The sequence below is a fragment of the Petromyzon marinus genome, chromosome 4 (assembly GCF_048934315.1).
Source record: "Petromyzon marinus isolate PM22_M1 ecotype Great Lakes invasive population chromosome 4, UKy_Petmar_22M1.pri1.0, whole genome shotgun sequence".
Classification (NCBI taxonomy): domain Eukaryota; kingdom Metazoa; phylum Chordata; class Hyperoartia; order Petromyzontiformes; family Petromyzontidae; genus Petromyzon; species Petromyzon marinus.
Window position 1 is genome coordinate 16,545,039 of NC_133670.1, and position 19,807 is coordinate 16,564,845.

The following is a 19,807-nucleotide window of genomic DNA, read 5'->3' on the forward strand; positions in this document are numbered from 1 at the left end:
TTAATAGGGCTTTACCAGGAACTCAGAGCTGGGCCCCATTCACAACAATTCCAGCACTCAATGGCCAATGTCCATAACAATCACCAATGATTATAAAAATCATCAATGTTAATGACGACGGTCCAGTGTTGATAGTTCATTACTGTTGTGCTTAATGTGTGAGCACAATGCAAGGACGAACACTGCCAGTTAAACAGGGCTCTAAAAACCATAAAAATGTATATCTAAAGATACGAAGCATTCGACTGAATTATTTACCAATACCATTTCTGTCTTGTGATGTATTATGCCAGCAACACTGAGCAACAAGCGTCTTCATGAGGACTGTATAACGTCTAATTAAGATAACATAAACCCGTCTCGCCTGCATTATATCACACATTACTACTATTTATAAAATACGACAACAGGCGATACTCAAAAGTTCAAAGTTTCATATCAAAATTCCTGAAGGTGAAAACAAATTGTATCTGAGAAAACGTTTACCTTCAACTTACAAAGGCCGTTTGGGCTCCGACTGCAGTTCTGGCAAACACCATCATACAGGGTCAGGATTTTAGCATCGCTGAAGGTGAGCCCATCATTGGCTACCTGCACACACACAAAAAGGTGACCCATATAGTCATATAGGCTGCTGGATGCGTGCACACACACATGTATCTCCAGGGGTACTCACGCCTGTTCTGGGCACAAAAACAAAGATCCCACACATAGCCTTAACAGACTTTGGGGCAAGTGCTGTTAGCGGGCACCTATTAAGGCTGGCAAGGTACAGGGGTTTGGTGGCCAGCACCACACCTGGTCGCCTTTAAATCCCTTTTGGCGATGTTTACACAATGCACCAAATACTAATTTCGGGTCACCATTGGTATCGGGCAGGGTTATATACCTAATCTCAAACCATGGTAAAATATCGACTAAAGTAATACATCATATTTTTCGATTTAAAGCTTTCGTGACTGCAGGGATTCATCTTCTTGGTTCTTTCGGTAAAGTCACCACGTAGAATGGAAATACAATAATAAAAATAAAACATAATATAACAAATAAAACATATTTTATTATAAAAAACATAATATAATAAAAATAAAACATTTTATTATTTCGATTTAAAGCTTTCGTGACTGCAGGGATTCATCTTCTTGGTTCTTTCGGTAAAGTCACGTAGAATGAGTCTCACGACGTTTCAGCCACAACACAAGTAGCCTTCTTCAGGTGAAGGCTTTACCGAAAGAAGCAAGATTAATCCTTGCAGTCACGAAAGCTTTAAATCGAAATTTAACCACCTCTACGGGGAGGGATTCCACACAACCTTAAGCCTTCACCTGAAGAAGGCTACTTGTGTTGTGACCGAAACGTCGTGAGACTCACTCTACGTGGCTTTACCGAAAGAACCAAGAATATATTTTATTATGTTTTATTTTTATTATGTTATTTCCATTCTACGTGACTTTACCGAAAGAACCAAGAAGATAATAAATCATAATTGTATAACCATTAAGTTAAAATGTGCTCTGCCATGTTTTTTGAGTTCGTGATGCTGAGGTGATTCTGCATTGTCATTCCCTTGCTAAAACAACTCGGCAATAGTTCCCTTACAGGCATAACCAATTCGCCTCGCTTGTGATGTGAAGAATTGTTATGTTTTACATTATGGTGAACGAAGCGCCTCAAATGGCTACACGATCGATGTCAATGATTACATACAACATATATCCTTTAAAATTACACATTCTGGCATGCAAAATACGACACATGTATCATCGCAGTAAGAATCATCATTGTCATGGATAACAGCGACTATGCAAGGCAATGCAACTGCACCGAGCCCAAGGGCCAGAGGGATCCGGGCGCTGGGCTACAAAAAGGGGGGAAGGAGGACAGACAGGAGGCCCCATTGCATTCCTCGCACCAGGACCCATGCCATACAAGCTGCTTGTAAAAAATCGATTGCAACTAATGAATGGAAGTTTCAAGTTGCTCTTAAGTCGGGTGCAACCGCAACAAACAAAATATGAATCTACATGGCAGAAAACTATTACACCACAACCAGACCAAAATAAAGCTACAAAAACAATGTAACAACAGTAATCATAGGAACTGTGATTTTAAATTTAATAATAAACGATATACATAACACGTATGACAAAACCTGCAGCCATAGCTGGCAGCACGACACTCCCAGTGTATGATGTGTGAGTGAGTCAGCAGCAGCGTGAGTGAGTGTATGATGTGCGAGTCAGCGTATGATGAGTGAGTCAGCATATGATGTGCGAGTCAGTATTAGGTTGAGTGTATGATGTGTGAGTCAGCGTATGATGTGCGAGTCAGTATTAGGTTGAGTGTATGATGTGTGAGTCAGGGCACGATGTGTTAGTCAGCGCATGATGAGTGAGTGAGTGTATGATGTGCGAGTGAGCCAGCACACGATGAGTGAACCTGTGTATGATGAGTGAATGGGTCTGTGGTTGTGCGAGTGTATGATGTGTGAGTGAGTAAGCGCATGATGAGCGAATCAGTGCATGATGTGTGAGTAAGCGCATGATGAGCGAGTCAATGCATGATTTGTGAGTGAGTCAGTGCATGATGTGTGAGTGAGTCAGTGCATGGTGTGAGTGAGTCAGTGTATGATGTATGAGAAAGTCAGTGTCGGCCCCCTCTACTCGCGCCATCGCCCCCCCCCCCCCCCCGGCTCCGTCGCCCTCCCCCGATTCTGTCGGCCCCCCCCCCAACTCCGTCGGCCCCCCACTCCCTAGTTCCATCGGCCCCCCCCTCGGCTCCGTCAGCCCCCCCCCAGCTCCGTTGGCCCCCCTTGGCTCCGTCGGCTCCCCCCCAGCTCCGTCGGCCCCCCCTGGCTCCGTCGCCCCCCCCCAGCTCCGTCGCCCCCCCCCCCGGCTCCATCGGCCCCCCACCCGCTCCGTCACCCCCCCCGGCTCCGTCGCCTCCCCCGGCTTCGTCGCCCCCCCTGGCTCCGTCGGCCCCCTCGGCTCCATCGGCTCCCTCCGTCGGCTCCCTCGGCCCCCTCACAAATGGCCCCGCCAGCCGCTGCTGGGAGCGCACGCCTCAGGCGGCCATCCTCCGAGTCGATGAAGTACCCCGTGGTGAAAGAGTTCCAGTGCCTCTTAGTTTTCAACCTCGGCGAGCCGAAGTCCTGGCTGATGATGTGCATGTGAATGCGGCTCATGCTGGGGACGGCGTGGTACCCCAGGCGGGACGCTGGCGGCGCCGTCGCCGCGCCCAACGGCTGCACCTTGCGGGACAGCCGCTCGGCCACGTCGTGCACGTCGCGCTGCAGGGGCAGGTGGTCGGCGCGCAGCACGCCCACGTTCGCCACGAACCGCCAGGGCAGCACGGGCCGGTGGTGGCGCGCCTGGGGAAACTTGTCGGGGATCACCACCGCCTGGTCATCGAAAAAGATCTGCGCGCTCGGGTCATCCATGGCATCCCTCAGGCTCTGACTCCAGTGGGCCGGCTGACCCCGCTGGCCGGTCGGACTCTTCTGCGCGTTCCCCTTGGTTGGCGAGACGCTCGGGGAGTTGTCCTTCGCGCGGTCCTTCCCGCCGACGAATTTCAGGAACTTCCTGACGGATCCCGCCTGGCTGTCCGACCCCGACGGGGAGTGCCAGGCGCGCTTGGGAAGATGGGACGGTCGCCCTGGTGGCGACGTGGTCGGGGCCGGGGCCAGGGCCGAGGCGGAGGCCGAAGCGGAGGCCAGGGTGGAGAGGGCGGGGGGGAGGCCGGACCGCGGAACCCGACATGCACCGGGTAGGAGGCGTTGACGACGTGCAGCGTCTGCCCGGGCCGAAGTTCGGCCTCGCCGTGGTGGCCCAGCTCAACCGTCTCGATGCCCGTCGGATTCACGGCCAGCTGTTTAATAGGCACCACTCTTTTGGAGTACATTGCCTGCACTGAAATCTGCTGCCGCGAGCATCTCGTGTCCTTGATCCTGGTGAGTCGACATCTGCCCACGACCACCGTGGTCCCATCGGGAAGGGCAATGGGTTCATGTCGCGAATCGCCACTCACCAGCCAGCAGGTCTGCATGGCACACCTGGGCTCTCCACAAGCGATCAAAAGCTGTTTAAAAAGCTCGCGAGGCAAACCTCTCCCCTCACGATGGGGGGGGGGGGGGGGGGCAAACCTCTCCTGCGTACAGAACTTATATCGTGAAACAAACAAATCCTTCACTTTGAATGGTATGCGGTTTAGCGCGGCGGGGCCCGTGACATCAGTGGCGGGGCCGCACGCACACGGATCCAACTCTCCTCATCCTCCACCACCACCACCACACCTCACCACCACACCTCACCACCACCACATCTCACCACCACATCTCACCACCACACCTCACCACCACATCTCACCACCACCACACCTCACCACCACATCTCACCACCACCCCTCACCACCACCACACCTCACCACCACCACCACACCTCACCACCACATCTCACCACCACACCTCACCACCACCACACCTCACCACCACCACCACACCTCACCACCACATCTCACCACCACACCTCACCACCACCACCACCACACCTCACCACCACCACACCTCACCACCACATCTCACCACCACACCTCACCACCACACCTCACCACCACCACATCTCACCACCACCACCACCACACCTCACCACCACATCTCACCACCACACCTCACCACCACATCTCACCACCACCACCACCACACCTCACCACCACATCTCACCACCACCAGCAGCATCACCACCACTCATCATATGTACCATGCAGTCGCATTCGACTGCAAGCCCTGCATGTTTCAGACGTATTCTCAAAGCACTCTTTGACCTGCTCAAACTTACTTGCGTGAGGCCATAATCAGTGCAAGGCAGGGAACCAAAGTTTTGTTCAGCTGTATACTACAGGTAACTTCGGTTCATAAGACCTACTGCCACCTAAGGACTATCACTACGAAACAGCTCGTTATCGATATTTATCCGTCACTGCAAGCATGTTAGCCACGCTGATCGAGTACAGTACTAGGTGGAAATATTTTCAGCCTGGCAACACCCTGTTGCTAATTTCAGCATGTCTACTCACCGATGCCACTGCATGGGCCCTCTTGCAGTGACATACGTGGCTGAACCGTGTGTGTTGATGTGTGGCCACCAAAGGTATATGAAAGTCCTAATTAGCCCTCAATAATGAAGATATTCCCCATGCCTGTTGTAAGACGAAGTTGAAAACACCACCAACTTCGAGGAGGTGGGGTAATTTAATACACAATCTTTTGTTACCATTTCAAAGACTAACATTGCGAAATATAATGCAAACCCAGTGAAACGCCATCGTGTGTGAGCATTGGCGTACGTACCCTGACTTGATAGCGAGCAATCGGAGTCTCGCCAATGGACATGTCCATGGGCTCACTGGTCGGTAGCTGACAATCCACGGCACGGCTGCTCAGGAACAAGGCCTTGGTCACTTTTGGCTCCCCCAGTATCCACTCCCCGTCCACGAACTACAACGGATCAAGATCACAATCTCAATAATAGCTTCTCCGTCTTCATCGTAAAGTCAACGTTGAGACCGTGTTAATTCCCAAATATTGGCCATTGCTGGGCTTGCCGAACTCCAGTCCTTAAACAAGATCATGATCTCAGTTATAGCTGAAATCGCGATGCGTCATGGGTGTCCGTATTTACCAATCGTGTCTGGTAAAAAGTAAATTAAGTCGTTACACACTGCACATGCCTGATGATAACTAACAGGTCCCAAGTGATGCTAAGAGTGCTGATTCAAATGAAGATTGCTATATACATAACCATGAGATATGTGCATACACACATTACAAAATCGGAGCTCTAACTTGAGTTGAATTGATGAACAAATATGGGTTTGAACTGAAAAAAATGGTTAACATGAAAACAATTACTTTGGTACATTGTAATGACTGTTATTTGAGAAACCATGGGTTATAGTTCAAGTTCACAATATATATTTTAACAATACAACTTACGAGAACTGCACTGGATAAATATAGAATGAACGTGATATGTATTCATAAACACAATAGTGCAGTTACAATAACAAAGTAGTTTATGTTTGCAAATTAGATTTTTATACTTTATGCCCAAAGCATGCCCATTTTATCAGGCATTTTGTAAAGTTCAGATTTATGACTTTGGTACAAGTTGAATGGAGATACAATCTATGCCCGTGTATGGGTGTAAGCAATAGGGTATGGCAAACTCAGGACAGCTACGCTTCATTAATAGAAATTCCATTCTCTCATGCCTTGTGTGCGCTGGGAGCAATTTACAGTCATACTGCTGCTTGGTGTGTTCCAAAATTTATGGCATCAATAAAATCGCATACTCCACAAGGAAAATGAACGTGATTCGGATTATTTCTCCAGGGTCTGCTTTCCGTTATGATTCACATAAAACCAGATGGATAAATGAGATTCATACCTGTGTATTTTTTAGAACTCCCCTAGGCAAATCTTAATTTCCTCTAAAATGTATTAATCAAGACCTCATACATCTGCATACAAGATAAGCATAAAGCCAGTTCAAAAAATACGACAAGGACCAGCAAAAGCACACGTCATGTTTTACAGTCCGTGCTGCAGGTCACCCTTCAAATCCTAGCTTTTCTCACAAACCGTCCTGCAAATGATTGTCTGGAATTGGTATAGTCGTCCCCGTCAAAGCGTGGGTTCCCTAGGGCAGTATGCACACTTACGGATCGTACATGCATACCAGTGTCGTAACGAGACCTCAAATGCATTAAGCTCATATTGTAGTCGTGAAGTGTGTGGAGTCAGCCAATGATAAAGTATGGTTGTTGTATTGTTTTTTCAATGGCCGTTATGTAAATCAACACAAAGCAGCAGTGTGAAGTACATCATCCTGGCATGTATGTCAAATACCATTAATCCCACAATAACAACTAACATGTGATTGGAACCACGTTTGAGTGCAAAAACATGCAGCAGCAGCAGCAATATTTCACTGAAGGCATAAACCTGTAATAAAAAAAACAAACTGAGAAAACAGGTTGTACATTAAAGATGAAAACATTTGGAACAATAATTGTCCTCGCTTTGGTGAATTATGTTCAGGTAGAGATGACGCAGAAAAATAACTAAACACTTGTTTTAGCAAACATTTACTCTATCTGCACTCCTACCAATAATACGTCAACGAACCGGGAGTCAGACACGTGTCCCATTATTTCTGTCAAGAGATTCCATTCGTAACGAACAAACGACGCCAGACGTGCCACGCTAATGACCAAGGAAAACCCAGGTGTACTTGGCCGACGACCGTTGGGTGAAACTTCTTTTCATGACAAAGGCAGTCGAGAGAGAGAGAGAGAGTAAAAGGCACAAATCGAAGGGACAAAGGGGGGTTTTATAAAGGTGACAAAACAAGGTCACCAATTAGACGGGGCAGAGGCGGATCGCAGCACAACGCAGCAGCGGAGCAGAGGCACCGGGCAGCGTCAGGAAAATGGCCGATGATGATGATTGATGATGATGAATGTTTTTTTGTTTTGCTTTCACTTGGCAAGGCAGTTCACTTCCTGTTTACCATGGAACAATCACCGAGGAGTAATTGTTAGAAACACAATGGCCTGCTGACACGGCCGCTGACCCGCGAGTAATTGCTCGTTTCCTATCTTCGACGTCGTATAATCCTAGCTGGCTGGCTGGCTCTCTCCCTCTCTCTCCCGCCCCCCCTTGAGGAGAGAGTCCCCGCAGCGGCTGACGAATGCGGCTGACGCTATCTTCGCCACCTCGCCGTGCCACCGGCTAGCTCCGAATGCGCTCTTCATCAAGCCACCGTTGGCAGCGCTGTCGTTATCGGCCCCGTGACTGGCACATTCATTAAGCGCCGTGGCCCGCTACACCACACGGAGGCGCACAACTCAAACATCAGATAGCGAGGCGGTGTGTAGGGGGGTGGGGGGGTGGAGAGACGGGGTTTTATAATGCCACGTAACCCGGGCAATACATGCAGGGCCAGGTCATTGTAAAGCCTCGTGCGGGGCGAGCGTTGTTGCACGCTCGACATTAACATTTTGTGCCTTTTTCCCGCCGCGGACTATTTCGTGGATTTGTGCAATGCGCTCGTACAATTGGGATTAATGAAGTGTACAGCTGCTTGGGAAATGAAGTGGTCTTGGGCAGGATTCGTTAGCCAGAGGGGATGGTAAGACGACGACGGTCAACAATGACGACGAAGTGGCAGCCAAGGAATGAAACGTGTCCAGAGAGGACATACACAGAGCAGATAAAGCAACGACATCAGGTTGTGTGCAAAGTGATTAGAACATTCCAGGACCACGCGAAATGGCAGTGGTTTGGGAAGGCCTTAAAGCAGCAGTGGATCAACCGAGGCTGATGATGACGATGATGTAGCAAACTAAGTGTGACGGCATCTCAAGATGCCGAACTGTCGGGACGACAGAGCTTCGTCCCGAGAGTTCTGTACCTTTCACCTGAAGGCGGCCGCTTGCGTTGTGGCCGAAACGTCGTGAGAATTTTATTGTGTTATTTTATTATTTTATTCTCATTCTACGTGACTTTACCGAAAGAACCAAAGAAGATGAATCCTTGCAGTCACGAAAGCTTCAAAGCGGTCATTTATTTCGGCAATAAGAGGTTGGTCGGCAATACACCACAGCCTACAGGGGCCCAGAAAGCACATCAGCAAATCGCAGGCTTTACACCCCGGCCGGCGATTTACGTTCCACAACAACCAGCTTCACCGACGTCGTCCCTGGTGGAGGTGGTGGTGGGGGATGTCTTACGGCACGAACGGCGAATTGGTGAAGGGGGGAGTAGCAAGGAATGGTGTGGTGGAACAAGCGTGGCACCTGCAGCTTGGTGGTTTGACACTGGAGGTCGGCCGAGTCGTGGAAGTCCAAGCCGAAGGCGCGCACGGTGTTGCACTCATACACGCGGATATCGCAGAGTCCGCCGTTCTCCAGGTCCGAGAGCTCGGGGGGTTGTGCTACATCGTGTGGGGGGGGGAGGGGGGAAGAGAATACCAAAAAATCATTGCATGTGTGTCACATGACCCAAAAATCACCCGAACTAGATTCCTTATTTTTTTTCGCAATGTTTTACCTGCATAATCCCTTGAGATGGGATATCTATGTACTGGGTGGCATGTGACATGGAAATAGCAAAATATATCACGTAGCAGTGGACGTTAAATATCCCGTTATGTCATTCGCAAGAGCGGGCCACTACTGTGTGCCGGTGGCAGGTTCCAAATTTGCCAAATAAAAAAAATCACCAGAAAGTGATTCAATTGGAATTTACATCGCGATCAGTGACCCCCTAACTGTAAAGAGTCAAGAGACTCAGCCTTTTCTGCGTAAACAAGCGCAATAACAATTTGTAGAGAAAGACATTTCAAATGAGGACAAAGAGACAGACAGCAACAAGGTGTTTTATTTGGTCAGTGGTAAAGTTTCTTTCCTATTGCAGTGGCATATGCCGTAGTATTGTACGTATGTTGAACTGCTTTTGCACCATACGTAGCCAACCGTGATAATCGGAGGTTTTATACTTTTCACAATTAAGAGCAGTGGAACATCGAGAGAATCTGGCTGCAGAAAACGTATCTTGGTCCCCTTTAACTCAGCCTAATTATGTTGATTTCCAAACATCCATTCCCACTCTGTCAGCTTTTGTGGAAAACCTTCTTTCAGACTCTGATTTCGGAGAACAGGGCTATCTCTGAGGTTAAGTGAATTGTGGTTCCAATTATGGAAGTAATTATATGAAAGATTTATCTCCAGATTACCGCACCGTGCAAGTATAACCCCCCCAAAATGCATACAACAGTAAATACTGTCCACATGACGCCCTGCGACTCGAGGCGAAGTGGTCTGGGGGTTTTAAACACACACACACACACGTTTCATAGTCTCACATTGTTTGCAGTTCCATTTACTATCTATTTTCACATACGTATGCTGCACACAGTATTCGCACGTAATACACGTATATTATTTGTGAATTTAACATGTTATTTAACAATGTTTTTAGTAGCTTTATGTATTCATATCCATTGTTTAATAAATATGAGAAAGTAAGTTGTTTGGGTTATAAAGGGTAACTTCAGAATCTATCGGAACGAATGAAGCCTTTAACGTGTATTTCCTATACTCGCTCAACGACCAAATCACTTAACGGCTGGTATCGTGGAAGCGATTACCGTCTTTAAGAGGGGGTGTACAGTACAACAATATACACGACATATGTTATTGGGATAGAGCAGTGTGGCACAGTGGTGAGCACTTAGTGCCATGAACCCCGTGGCTTGGGTTTGATTTCCCAGCCGTGGCTCATATCGGTGGGGAGTGACATCTGAACTCATCACAACATCTCCCCCCTACCACTTCAACTTCAACAAACCAACACTGACCAGCAGGGTGAAGTATGGTCAACAATCTCCATGACAGAAATGCACGGAGAGACCTTTGTTAAGCAGTGGATTGACAAAATGCTGTAAATTATGTTAAATTATTGTTTATTTGTATTAGAGTGTTGTGTCGTTGAGATTGAGTGTCGATTATAATGCACGTCCATTCAAATGAGTCACATTAAGCAACACCTGGGGTTTTCCTTTCCCTCATATTAACTACAGTGTCACAGAAAATTCAGAGACCACATGCTCCCCCTATCTGTGTGAGATTTGACATCCGTGTGCATTAGTGACATGTCAAAAACCTCACGCTAACACGATAGCTGGTATGTAAACATAGCTCTTCGGTCAATCGGCTTACAACATTTACAATTTTCTGCAAAGTCTCTTTTAACTCAGTAAAAAACCAGGGCCCCCGCTGTAGGCTTTGGTTGCGATTGTTCGATAAAGGCAGGGGATGTGGATTTGAGGCCTCTCTAATAATCCCGTCTGACAGGGAGCCTGGGTTAATCTGCTTCCTGCCCTTCGCTTCAAAGAGTGCACGAGGCATAAACGAACGCATCCGGCTGCAGCACCACCGCCCATCTCACACTCAGCACCGCGCCAGAGTATTCTAAATTGAGCTCTCCTTCGCCACACACATGCCTCGTGAAACAAAATAATATCGAGTGACTCGCAAAATAATGAAGCCTATTTGTAAGAAAAACAAGTACTTTATTGTCTTCTTCGCAGTGGTAAGTGTGCAGTGGTTCAGTGACAGTAGCATTGCCCTGTAGTTAAGGCTGCCTGTTGGATGAGGGAATGCCTCATGGGCCAGCTAATGGCCCACTGCTGTCACGTTCTGTCAGGTCGGTGAGTTGTGAGCCTAAATGAGTGAAAACAACACCCAACTGTACATCATCCAATTCACACAATAGTATACAAATATGTAAAAGAGCACGATACAGAAATTAGAAATACAGTGAGGGAAACATTTGATCCCCTGCTGATTTTGTACGTTTGCCCACTGACAAAGAAATGATCAGTCTATAATGTTAATGGTAGGTTTATTTTAACAGTGAGAGACAGAATAACAACAAAAAAATCCATAAAAATGCATGTCAAAAATGTTATAAATTGATTTGCACTTTAATGAGGGAAATAAGTATTTGACCCCCTCTCAATCAGAAAGATTTCTGGCTCCCAGGTGTCTTTTATACAGGTAACGAGCTGAGATTAGGAGCACACTCTTAAAGGGAGTGCTCCTAATCTCAGCTTGTTACCTGTATAAAAGACACCTGTCCACAGAAGCAATCAATCAATCAGATTCCAAACTCTCCACCATGGCCAAGACCAAAGAGCTCTCCAAGGATGTCAGGGACAAGATTGTAGACCTACACAAGGCTGGAATGGGCTACAAGACCATTGCCAAGCAGCTTGGTGAGAAGGTGACAACAGTTGGTGCGATTATTCGCAAATGGAAGAAACACAAATGAACTGTCAATCTCCCTCGGCATGGGGCTCCATGCAAGATCTCACCTCGTGGAGTTGCAATGATCATGAGAACGGTGAGGAATCAGCCCAGAACTACACGGGAGGGTCTTGTCAATGATCTCAAGGCAGCGGGGACCATAGTCACCAAGAAAACAATTGGTAACACACTACACCGTGAAGGACTGAAATCCTGCAGCGCCCGCAAGGTCCCCCTGCTCAAGAAAGCACATATACATGCCCGTCTGAAGTTTGCCAATGAACATCTGAATGATTCAGAGGACAACTGGGTGAAAGTGTTGTGGTCAGATGAGACCAAAATGGAGCTCTTTGGCATCAACTCAACTCGCCGTGTTTCGAGGAGGAGGAATGCTGCCTATGACCCCAAGAACACCATCCCCACCGTCAAACATGGAGGTGGAAACATTATGCTTTGGGGGTGTTTTTCTGCTAAGGGGAAAGGACAACTTCACCACATCAAAGGGACGATGGACGGGGCCATGTACCGTCAAATCTTGGGTGAGAACCTCCTTCCCTCAGCCAGGGCATTGAAAATGGGTCGTGGATGGGTATTCTAGCATGACAATGACCCAAAACACACGGCCAAGGCAACAAAGGAGTGGCTCAAGAAGAAGCACATTAAGGTCCTGGAGTGGCCTAGCCAGTCTCCAGACCTTAATCCCATAGAAAATCTGTGGAGGGAGCTGAAGGTTCGAGTTGCCAAACGTATGCCTCGAAACCTTAATGACTTGGAGAAGATCTGTAAAGAGGAGTGGGACAAAATCCCTCCTGAGATGTGTGCAAACCTGGTGGCCAACCACAAGAAACGTCTGACCTCTGTGATTGCCAACAAGGGTTTTGCCACCAAGTACTAAGTCATGTTTTGCAGAGGGGTCAAATACTTATTTCCCTCATAATAATGCAAATCAATTTAGAACATTTTTGACATGCGTTTTTCTGGATTTTGTTGTTGTTATTCTGTCTCTCACTGTTCAAATAAACCTACCATTAAAATTATAGACTGATCATTTTTTTGTCATTGGGCAAACGTAGAAATCAGCAGGGGATCAAATACTTTTTTCCCTCACTGTAGCAACTGACCTTGCAGTAAAATCCACCTAATTTCCCAATGCAGAAACATCCTGCAAAGTATCTGAAGACTCAGTGAGGCATTCCTGGGTAAATCAAGGGCGTGATTATTATAATAATTTAAACCTTTACAAAAATCCAAGATCGTAAACTACATATCAGTCGATATTTAACGTACCATTTCGGGAGCCAACTCTCTAACTCAACACGTTTCTTTGGCATCGTAAAAAAAAGTAAAAAGTAAAAAACCCCCATTTCTTTTACAAGGCCTTGGCCATGGTTATGGAGCGTGCCGGCACGCACTGCTGGACACGCCGCAGTCGTAGTGGCTGAAGCCGACGAGGCACACGCAGCCCCACTCGGTGCAGCGGCCGTTCCCGCTGCACGCAGCCGGGCAGCGCAGGGCCGACGCCACTTCCGTGGGGGGGTGGTCCCCCCGAGGGCCCCACTCGGGTGAGAGCCGCAACTCCAGCGAACGCCGCTCGCACTCGTTCTCCAGGAACGGCAGCACGGCGTCTTCCCACGTGAGGTCGTCTGGTTTTAAGCAACGACAAAATGTTCACGCATATGGCCACTTATTCTTAGCTCTTTATTGTTTCCCTTCAACGTGACTTTACCGAAAGAGCTAAGAATACGAATTACTGCAGTCACGAAAGCTTTAAATCAAAATTCATATTGCCACTTGTTGGAGGATGTCCACATTGAGGAGATGACATCGATTCATGGGCAGATGGGTTATTACATCGCAGGATTGTGATGGATGGCGACGGCTAGAAAAGCATATATAAGCAGAACTCTATTCATATATTTAAAAAAATAAAACAAAAATGTCCATCAGCTTATTGGCTTTCGAGACCGAAGTTATCCAGCAATAACATTCACATTATATATATTAAGCAATCAAACTCAATACTAGTTTCAAACTTCTGGGTCTCATCATTAGCAGTCAGGGTTGCTTAAAAAATGTTTTGGGGTTATCAGATGTTATTAGCAAGACCACTCCATCTAAACAATGGGGCCCTGTTCAATGCAAAAGCAATATTGTAGACAAGCTGTATGTGTTGTGGAGCATTATGGGTAACAGCCTATCTAAAAGCTGCAAATATTATTTTTCAAGTTATTTTTGGCCAGATGGACAATATATATGGGTTGTGTATAGCATTTGGCAAACGTCCAATTTTTTTATAATGGCCAGCACAGATACTCAAATAATTTGAAACATGCTTCAGCACAAAGAATCTTTTTGAAACCAATCTTTCATGATGTGTATTCATGCTATCGTACAACTTGGTATGAAAGGACTGCAAATGATCTCAGCTAGGGTTACTTCAGGTCCTCCTAGCTGTCAGTGTCACACAATTCATTGTACAAATGAGCCTACATCAATGGAGGCACAAAAAAAAGTTAAAACACCCGTACACTTCCTTCACAAAACAGTAATGTTTTTTTTATTTGACTATTATTTTAAATGGGTGTATGGAGTGGCCAATGGGGTAGCACCTCTACCCTTGGTTCAGCTGCACCTCCATCCTGTGGGGTAACCGCTTAGGGTTTGATGCAATACTGGCACTCAACTCTTAGTGTGCCTCCAAATATCTGCTTGTGTGCAGTACATCCTGTTGGTGGGCTAAACCAGGTGAAGGTAGCCAGTGGAAGGACTACTACCGGCGACTGGGGCTCATCCTGTCCCTCCGAGCACTACTAGACATACACAATCAGAATCAGCGCACATTATTTATTTGTTAATACACGTAGACTGGAGGTTGTGGGCCCTGCTGGAGGCAGCTCACCCTTGAGACGAAGGTCCGCAATGCACATGTCGACGGCGGCAGAGAGCACGGCAGGTCCCAGCAGCGAGCCACACGCTCGCCCCACACCGGACTCGAGCAGTGCCAAGTGGCACACATCCCGGGCCCGGCTCTGGCTGAGGCCTCCCCGCGGCGTCGGCCAGCGGGGCTCAGCGCGGTCGCTGTCTCGCTCGCTCCCTCCCGCGGGGGCGTGGTCATCGGGAAAGAAGTAGCTGAGGCTCTCCAGGTCGCTTTGGCTCAAGCTCTGGAAGGGGTACGGTGGTGGCAGCTCGTAGTACTGAGGCTGACGCCGTGCGCGGGACGTCCACATCACGTTCCTGCCCCTCGCTGCCCTCGGCCGGTGTTTCCGCAGCCTGTCCGGATGCAAGAACCTGGCGCTCCACCGAGGAATTTTTGTGGAGTCCATTCGGAGTGTCGAACCCTCGGTGCTTAAATTACCATTCGGGACAGGTGTCCTTGGATGTGCAACGAGATCAAAATGGTGACGCTCCGACGTGCTTCCCTCTCTATGCCGTGTGCTTCTCCTCCGTTTCCTGTCATCGAATCGGTCTTGATCGGCCGAGCTGGTGTACTCGCTCGTCACGTCCAGCCCGGGCACAATGCTGGTGCTGTCCACGTCGGCCGAGCCCGAGCAGACACCGGGGCGAGTCATCGCTTCTGAGGGAGAGACGCTTAGGATGTTGGAGCTGCGAGCGCTCTTCCCTGCAGACGCATGGCTGCTGCAGTCGCAGTAATCGCGAGGCTTCTCATCTTCCAGCGACACGGCGCTCTTGTCGAACAGACTCTCGCCAGCTGGAATTCTGCAGGATGAGAAACAGGAAATCGGCTGGCTCATCATCATTATCATCAACACCATTATGGAGGCACATATTATTCTGGTGAGCAGTTGCTAGGAAATCTTGACAGCCTCAAACTTCACTTAAAATTAGTCAACCGTTTCTCGCTTCACTGCAAACTGTGATAAATCACATTTGAATGTGTGCTCATCTCCTACACAAACCGAATATACGAGATAAATTCGACCTGCAACTATGGAGTGGAACGAACAGTGAAGTGCACAGTCAGTTGCCACCCATCAAGACCATTGAACAGCAGCACCAAAGGCAATTCAGCTGACAGCCAATGCCTTTGAAGGGATACAATCTAAATGTCAATTAAATAAAAATGTTGCTGTTCCAAAATAACAATTGCTTATCTCTGAAACACAACATATAAAATAAAAAAAACAAGAGGCCCCTAAAAACACCACACGAAGATACATAATTGTGATGGTAAGTTTATGGATTACATCTATTTCCATTAGGCTTATGATGAGTGAGATGTGCTGCATCATTGAGGACGTTTGAGTTTCTCTCTGCCAGCTAAAGCAGGACGTGTAAGCTGGCAATGCCACGTTGAGTGTGGACGACAATAAACAGGAGAGATCGGACCGCAGTTGTCCAATCGATACTCAAGCTCCACGTTGTGGGAATCCCGTCTGTATGTATATACGTTGAACTTCTTTTGCACCGTCCGTAGCCAACCGTGCTAAAATGGCGCTTACGTCATCGACAGACTCCCAGAGGAGGATCACAGCCCTTCTTCTGAAATATTTCCTTGAGAAGTTTAAATAAAGATTGAGACTGGGTTAATTATTTATTATGCCTTCCAGACGTATAATAAACTATCAGAGGGCATTGCTTTGATGTTCATGTACATTAGCATGCTGTGAATTTCTTCAGGCGCTCTGTGCAAATATTTCCACACGTTAAACATCCTGTCTCACAGATATACAGAAGCAGCCCAAGCAATGTTCAGCTTTTTCAACTTGGTGATTTGGCAGTGAATTCTAGCATCCCGAATTATACTGAAGGCTATGCAATTTTTGAGAAACGCTTCATACCTGATGGTCAATTACAGAATTGTTGTTGTGCAGAGGTCACTGGCTGCTTTTGTCACCCAAAGTTCGATAAAAAATATATATATTGCGATTAAAGGGTCACGAGAGAACAGTAGGAAATTATTACCGATCACGATGGTGATTTATACTCACCCATGCAGTCTAATAAAACAAACTAAATCTTTTAAATGTATGTTTTTCTTATTGTCAGACAATGTGCTGCACTAAACTTATGAAAATAAAGTCCATCTAAATCCCTATTGTCAATCCACTGCTGGCCGAAAGCACTCTCATGTCGTGGCCAGTTTGGCTTGGTGAAACCAGAAAGCATAGAAGTGGGAACATAGTACAGAGTAACAATTGATTTTTCCCTACTGTACTCTGCTGCTCTCAACGTAACCCCGCAGTCATCTAGAACAGGCACTATCCAGGTTCAATCCTGCGTAGCTTCCGAGATCTTGGCTCGATCAGACGCATTACAGTTGAATTGGCCATTGCCAAAGGAAAAAAATGAAAAACAATGAGCACTGTGCAACAATTGTTTGGACTCAGTGTGGGCTGACAGCGGTTGCGCCCCGGGTACCTCCACTGCTCGATGAAGCTGCGAGGGTGCGATGGCCGTGGCGGTTCGGGGAGCGGTGCTCCCGCAGCGTCGTGGAAGTCGCCGGCCGGGTCCCCATCGAACGTGCCGCACAGGCCCCGCGTGCCGTTGAAGTCGCGGCTGGGCGCCCGCACCATCACACTCATGCCCCAGTCGCTCACGTCGGCGCGCACCAACGCCCCCGAGCGGAACGAGATCTTTCGGCGGGACACGGGGGGGGGGGGGGGGGTAGCTTCTCAACGGTCGTAGCCACGACTCAAGGCAAAGGTCCACTGAAGCCCATGGGCTCATCGGACTACAGCCGAGCCGTGCGAAGTGAGCACGGTGCTCACCAATAGCTGTAAAATCCAAAGCACTTGAGTCAATAGCAATGCCCTTAAGAGGAGAAAAAATATATATAATAGATGAGGTTGTGGTCAATGGGCCCTTTTTTATAGCAGGGGCCATTGGTTCTTCTTCATAGTATGGGCCAGAACATTGCTCATCATATGTGTTTTCCCTTGAAGTCAGTATTATTAATGAACGTATACTCTTTGGTTCTTTCGGGAAAAGTCACGTGGGTATAAAATAAAATAAATCACGACGTTTCGGGCGCAACACAGGCGTCCGTCATCAGGTGTTGGACGCTTGTGTTGCGCCCAAAACGTCGTGATTTATTTGATTTTTCTAACTACGTGGCTTTACCGAAAGAACCAAAGAGTATGGATGCCTGCAGTCACGAAATCTTCAAATCAAGATATTAATGAACGTGTTGAGTGTTTGTTATTTGCGCACCACTGCCAATGTAGTATCACAAATATTTGTACCAATAACTTTATATCAGATTTAATAAGGCATTTGCGAGCCAAATAAACTAACGTCTCTTATCTTACAGAAAAAAAAACATATTGGCTGTGTGCCCGAAGCTGTCCAAATACATGGGTTTCAGACTTCATTAATGAACAAATAGATTGTAAAATCATAGCCAGGTGTTCTGTCATTGCACCAAAGTGGTGTCATTGATCTATTCAAAAGATAGGGAGGGATATTACAATGTCACGAGAGTGAGATAATGGAGCACATACTCATGACTTTATTTTTTTTTATCATAATACAGTTTGTAATTCATATGTGGTAGTCCAAGACACACACCTAGCTAATCATTTTTGTGGTTGATTCTTTCTTTAAATATGGAAATCCTTAGATAAATTAGAAAAATAACTTTTGAACAGCTGTTGAAAAAAGTCCGCTATTATTTTTTAATAATTAAAATTGTATAATTACGAGGATATAACATCACAACATTTAAGAAACTGGCTCAATGTTTCAACTGGCGTTGACTGGAGATCAAATGGAACTGGCAACCTCTGGATTGCAAGTCTAATATGCTTAACACTACACCACCAAGCAGCATCTCAAATTCACCAACTCAAAAAAAGGGTCAAAATTGTGGCCACTTTTCATATTTTACACAAACAATTGGTGCAAGCCCAGACCGTGCCGTCGATCGGGCGATGGGAACGCACCGTGACCTTCTTCCCCTGCCGAGCCTCGGCAATGCGGAGGCCGGGAGAGGCAGCGGGGGCGGCGCCCCGCAGCGACAAGTGGGGTCGCGTTTCCAGGTAACTGCCGCTGCACATGTCGAACGTGACGGTGTCACGGCCCTCCCGAGCCGCGACGCCGCACACGCACGCGCCTCCTCCCCCTCCCGTGCTGCCGTCACCCGGCCTTGGCCCACCGCCAACCCGCGAGCCGCACCTCCACTGCCGCACGTGCACCTCGAACTCGCGTCGCGAGCTTCGGTAGAGCACGAACGTGCCCGGCCGCGGGTTCTCGTAACGCCTGCGAGCGCGATGGGAGGCCATCTCAGTGCCCAACACCGCGGAGCCCGCCCGCAACAGTAGCAGCAGCAGCAGCAGCATTTCAACGGGGTTCTTATGTAGGTGTGTATGTTCGTTGAACGTCATTCGCACCGTACGTAGCCAGCGGTTGCTAATCGTTTTGAGAGATGGAAAAATGTTTGGCGAATTGTATTGTCCATTTAAAATCTGTTTACAATGCACGCTTGGTTACTCATATTATTCCAGATCCAGAATAATTGAATGTAGATTGTAAAATTTGACAATATGAATTAGATGCAATTTAAAGATATGTGGATATGCTTGTGCAGGAAGTAGAGGGAAACCGAAGGTGACATTGAAGGATGTGGTGGAATGAGATGTGAATATGGTGTTTGTGTTGAGAGAAGAGGCACAGAATGGAGGTATACAGAGAAGGGAAATCAGAGCAGCTTACTCCACGCAATAATGGGACTCTTGGCTGAGCAGACAAAGAAGTGATTGCTGTACTTTATAATAAAGTTTTTTTTAGTTCGACCTGCCTACGTGTTATTTACGATACTTAACACGAAAACTTAAAAGCTACGTCACCTGGTGTTAAGCAACACACTGGTGACGTTGCGGATGTATCCCTAAAAGTATTGATGTAATCCAGCTTCTTGTGAAACTGCTGAGCAACTGGTTCGACCGTTATTAGACCGTGCGACAATCGCAGGTTGATTAGT

General features: G+C 47.4%; 2 protein-coding genes across 3 annotated transcripts in view; both read right to left on the bottom strand.

Moving 5' to 3' along the window:
- The window catches only part of LOC116938595 (von Willebrand factor D and EGF domain-containing protein-like), a 71,172-nt gene that overhangs the window by 23,041 nt on the left and 28,324 nt on the right, over positions 1-19,807 (bottom strand). For both annotated transcript variants that reach the window (XM_032945922.2, XM_032945924.2), the window contains 7 exons: positions 18,771-19,086; positions 17,248-17,462; positions 14,768-15,585; positions 13,281-13,511; positions 8,857-8,993; positions 5,345-5,491; positions 487-591 (listed from right to left, as the gene is read on the bottom strand). In XM_032945922.2, coding sequence (XP_032801813.2) covers positions 487-591; positions 5,345-5,491; positions 8,857-8,993; positions 13,281-13,511; positions 14,768-15,585; positions 17,248-17,462; positions 18,771-19,086 — 1,969 coding nt within the window. The remainder of the gene's footprint in view (positions 1-486; positions 592-5,344; positions 5,492-8,856; positions 8,994-13,280; positions 13,512-14,767; positions 15,586-17,247; positions 17,463-18,770; positions 19,087-19,807) is intronic.
- Positions 2,921-5,104, bottom strand: LOC116937213 (uncharacterized). Its single transcript, XM_032944297.2, has 2 exons — positions 5,071-5,104; positions 2,921-3,831 (listed from the first exon to the last, which is right to left on the bottom strand). The coding sequence occupies exons 1-2, from the start codon at positions 5,102-5,104 to the stop codon at positions 2,921-2,923; spliced, it is 945 nt and encodes a 314-aa protein (XP_032800188.2).

Bases quoted from the DNA above. Each gene is read 5' to 3' on its own strand.
- LOC116937213 (XM_032944297.2), bottom strand. From the start codon at position 5,104: ATGTCACTGCAAGAGGGCCCATGCAGTGGCATCG. The intron at 3,832-5,070 runs GTGAGTAGACAT...GAGACGGTTGAG, and splicing joins GGGCCCATGCAGTGGCATCG to CTGGGCCACCACGGCGAGGC.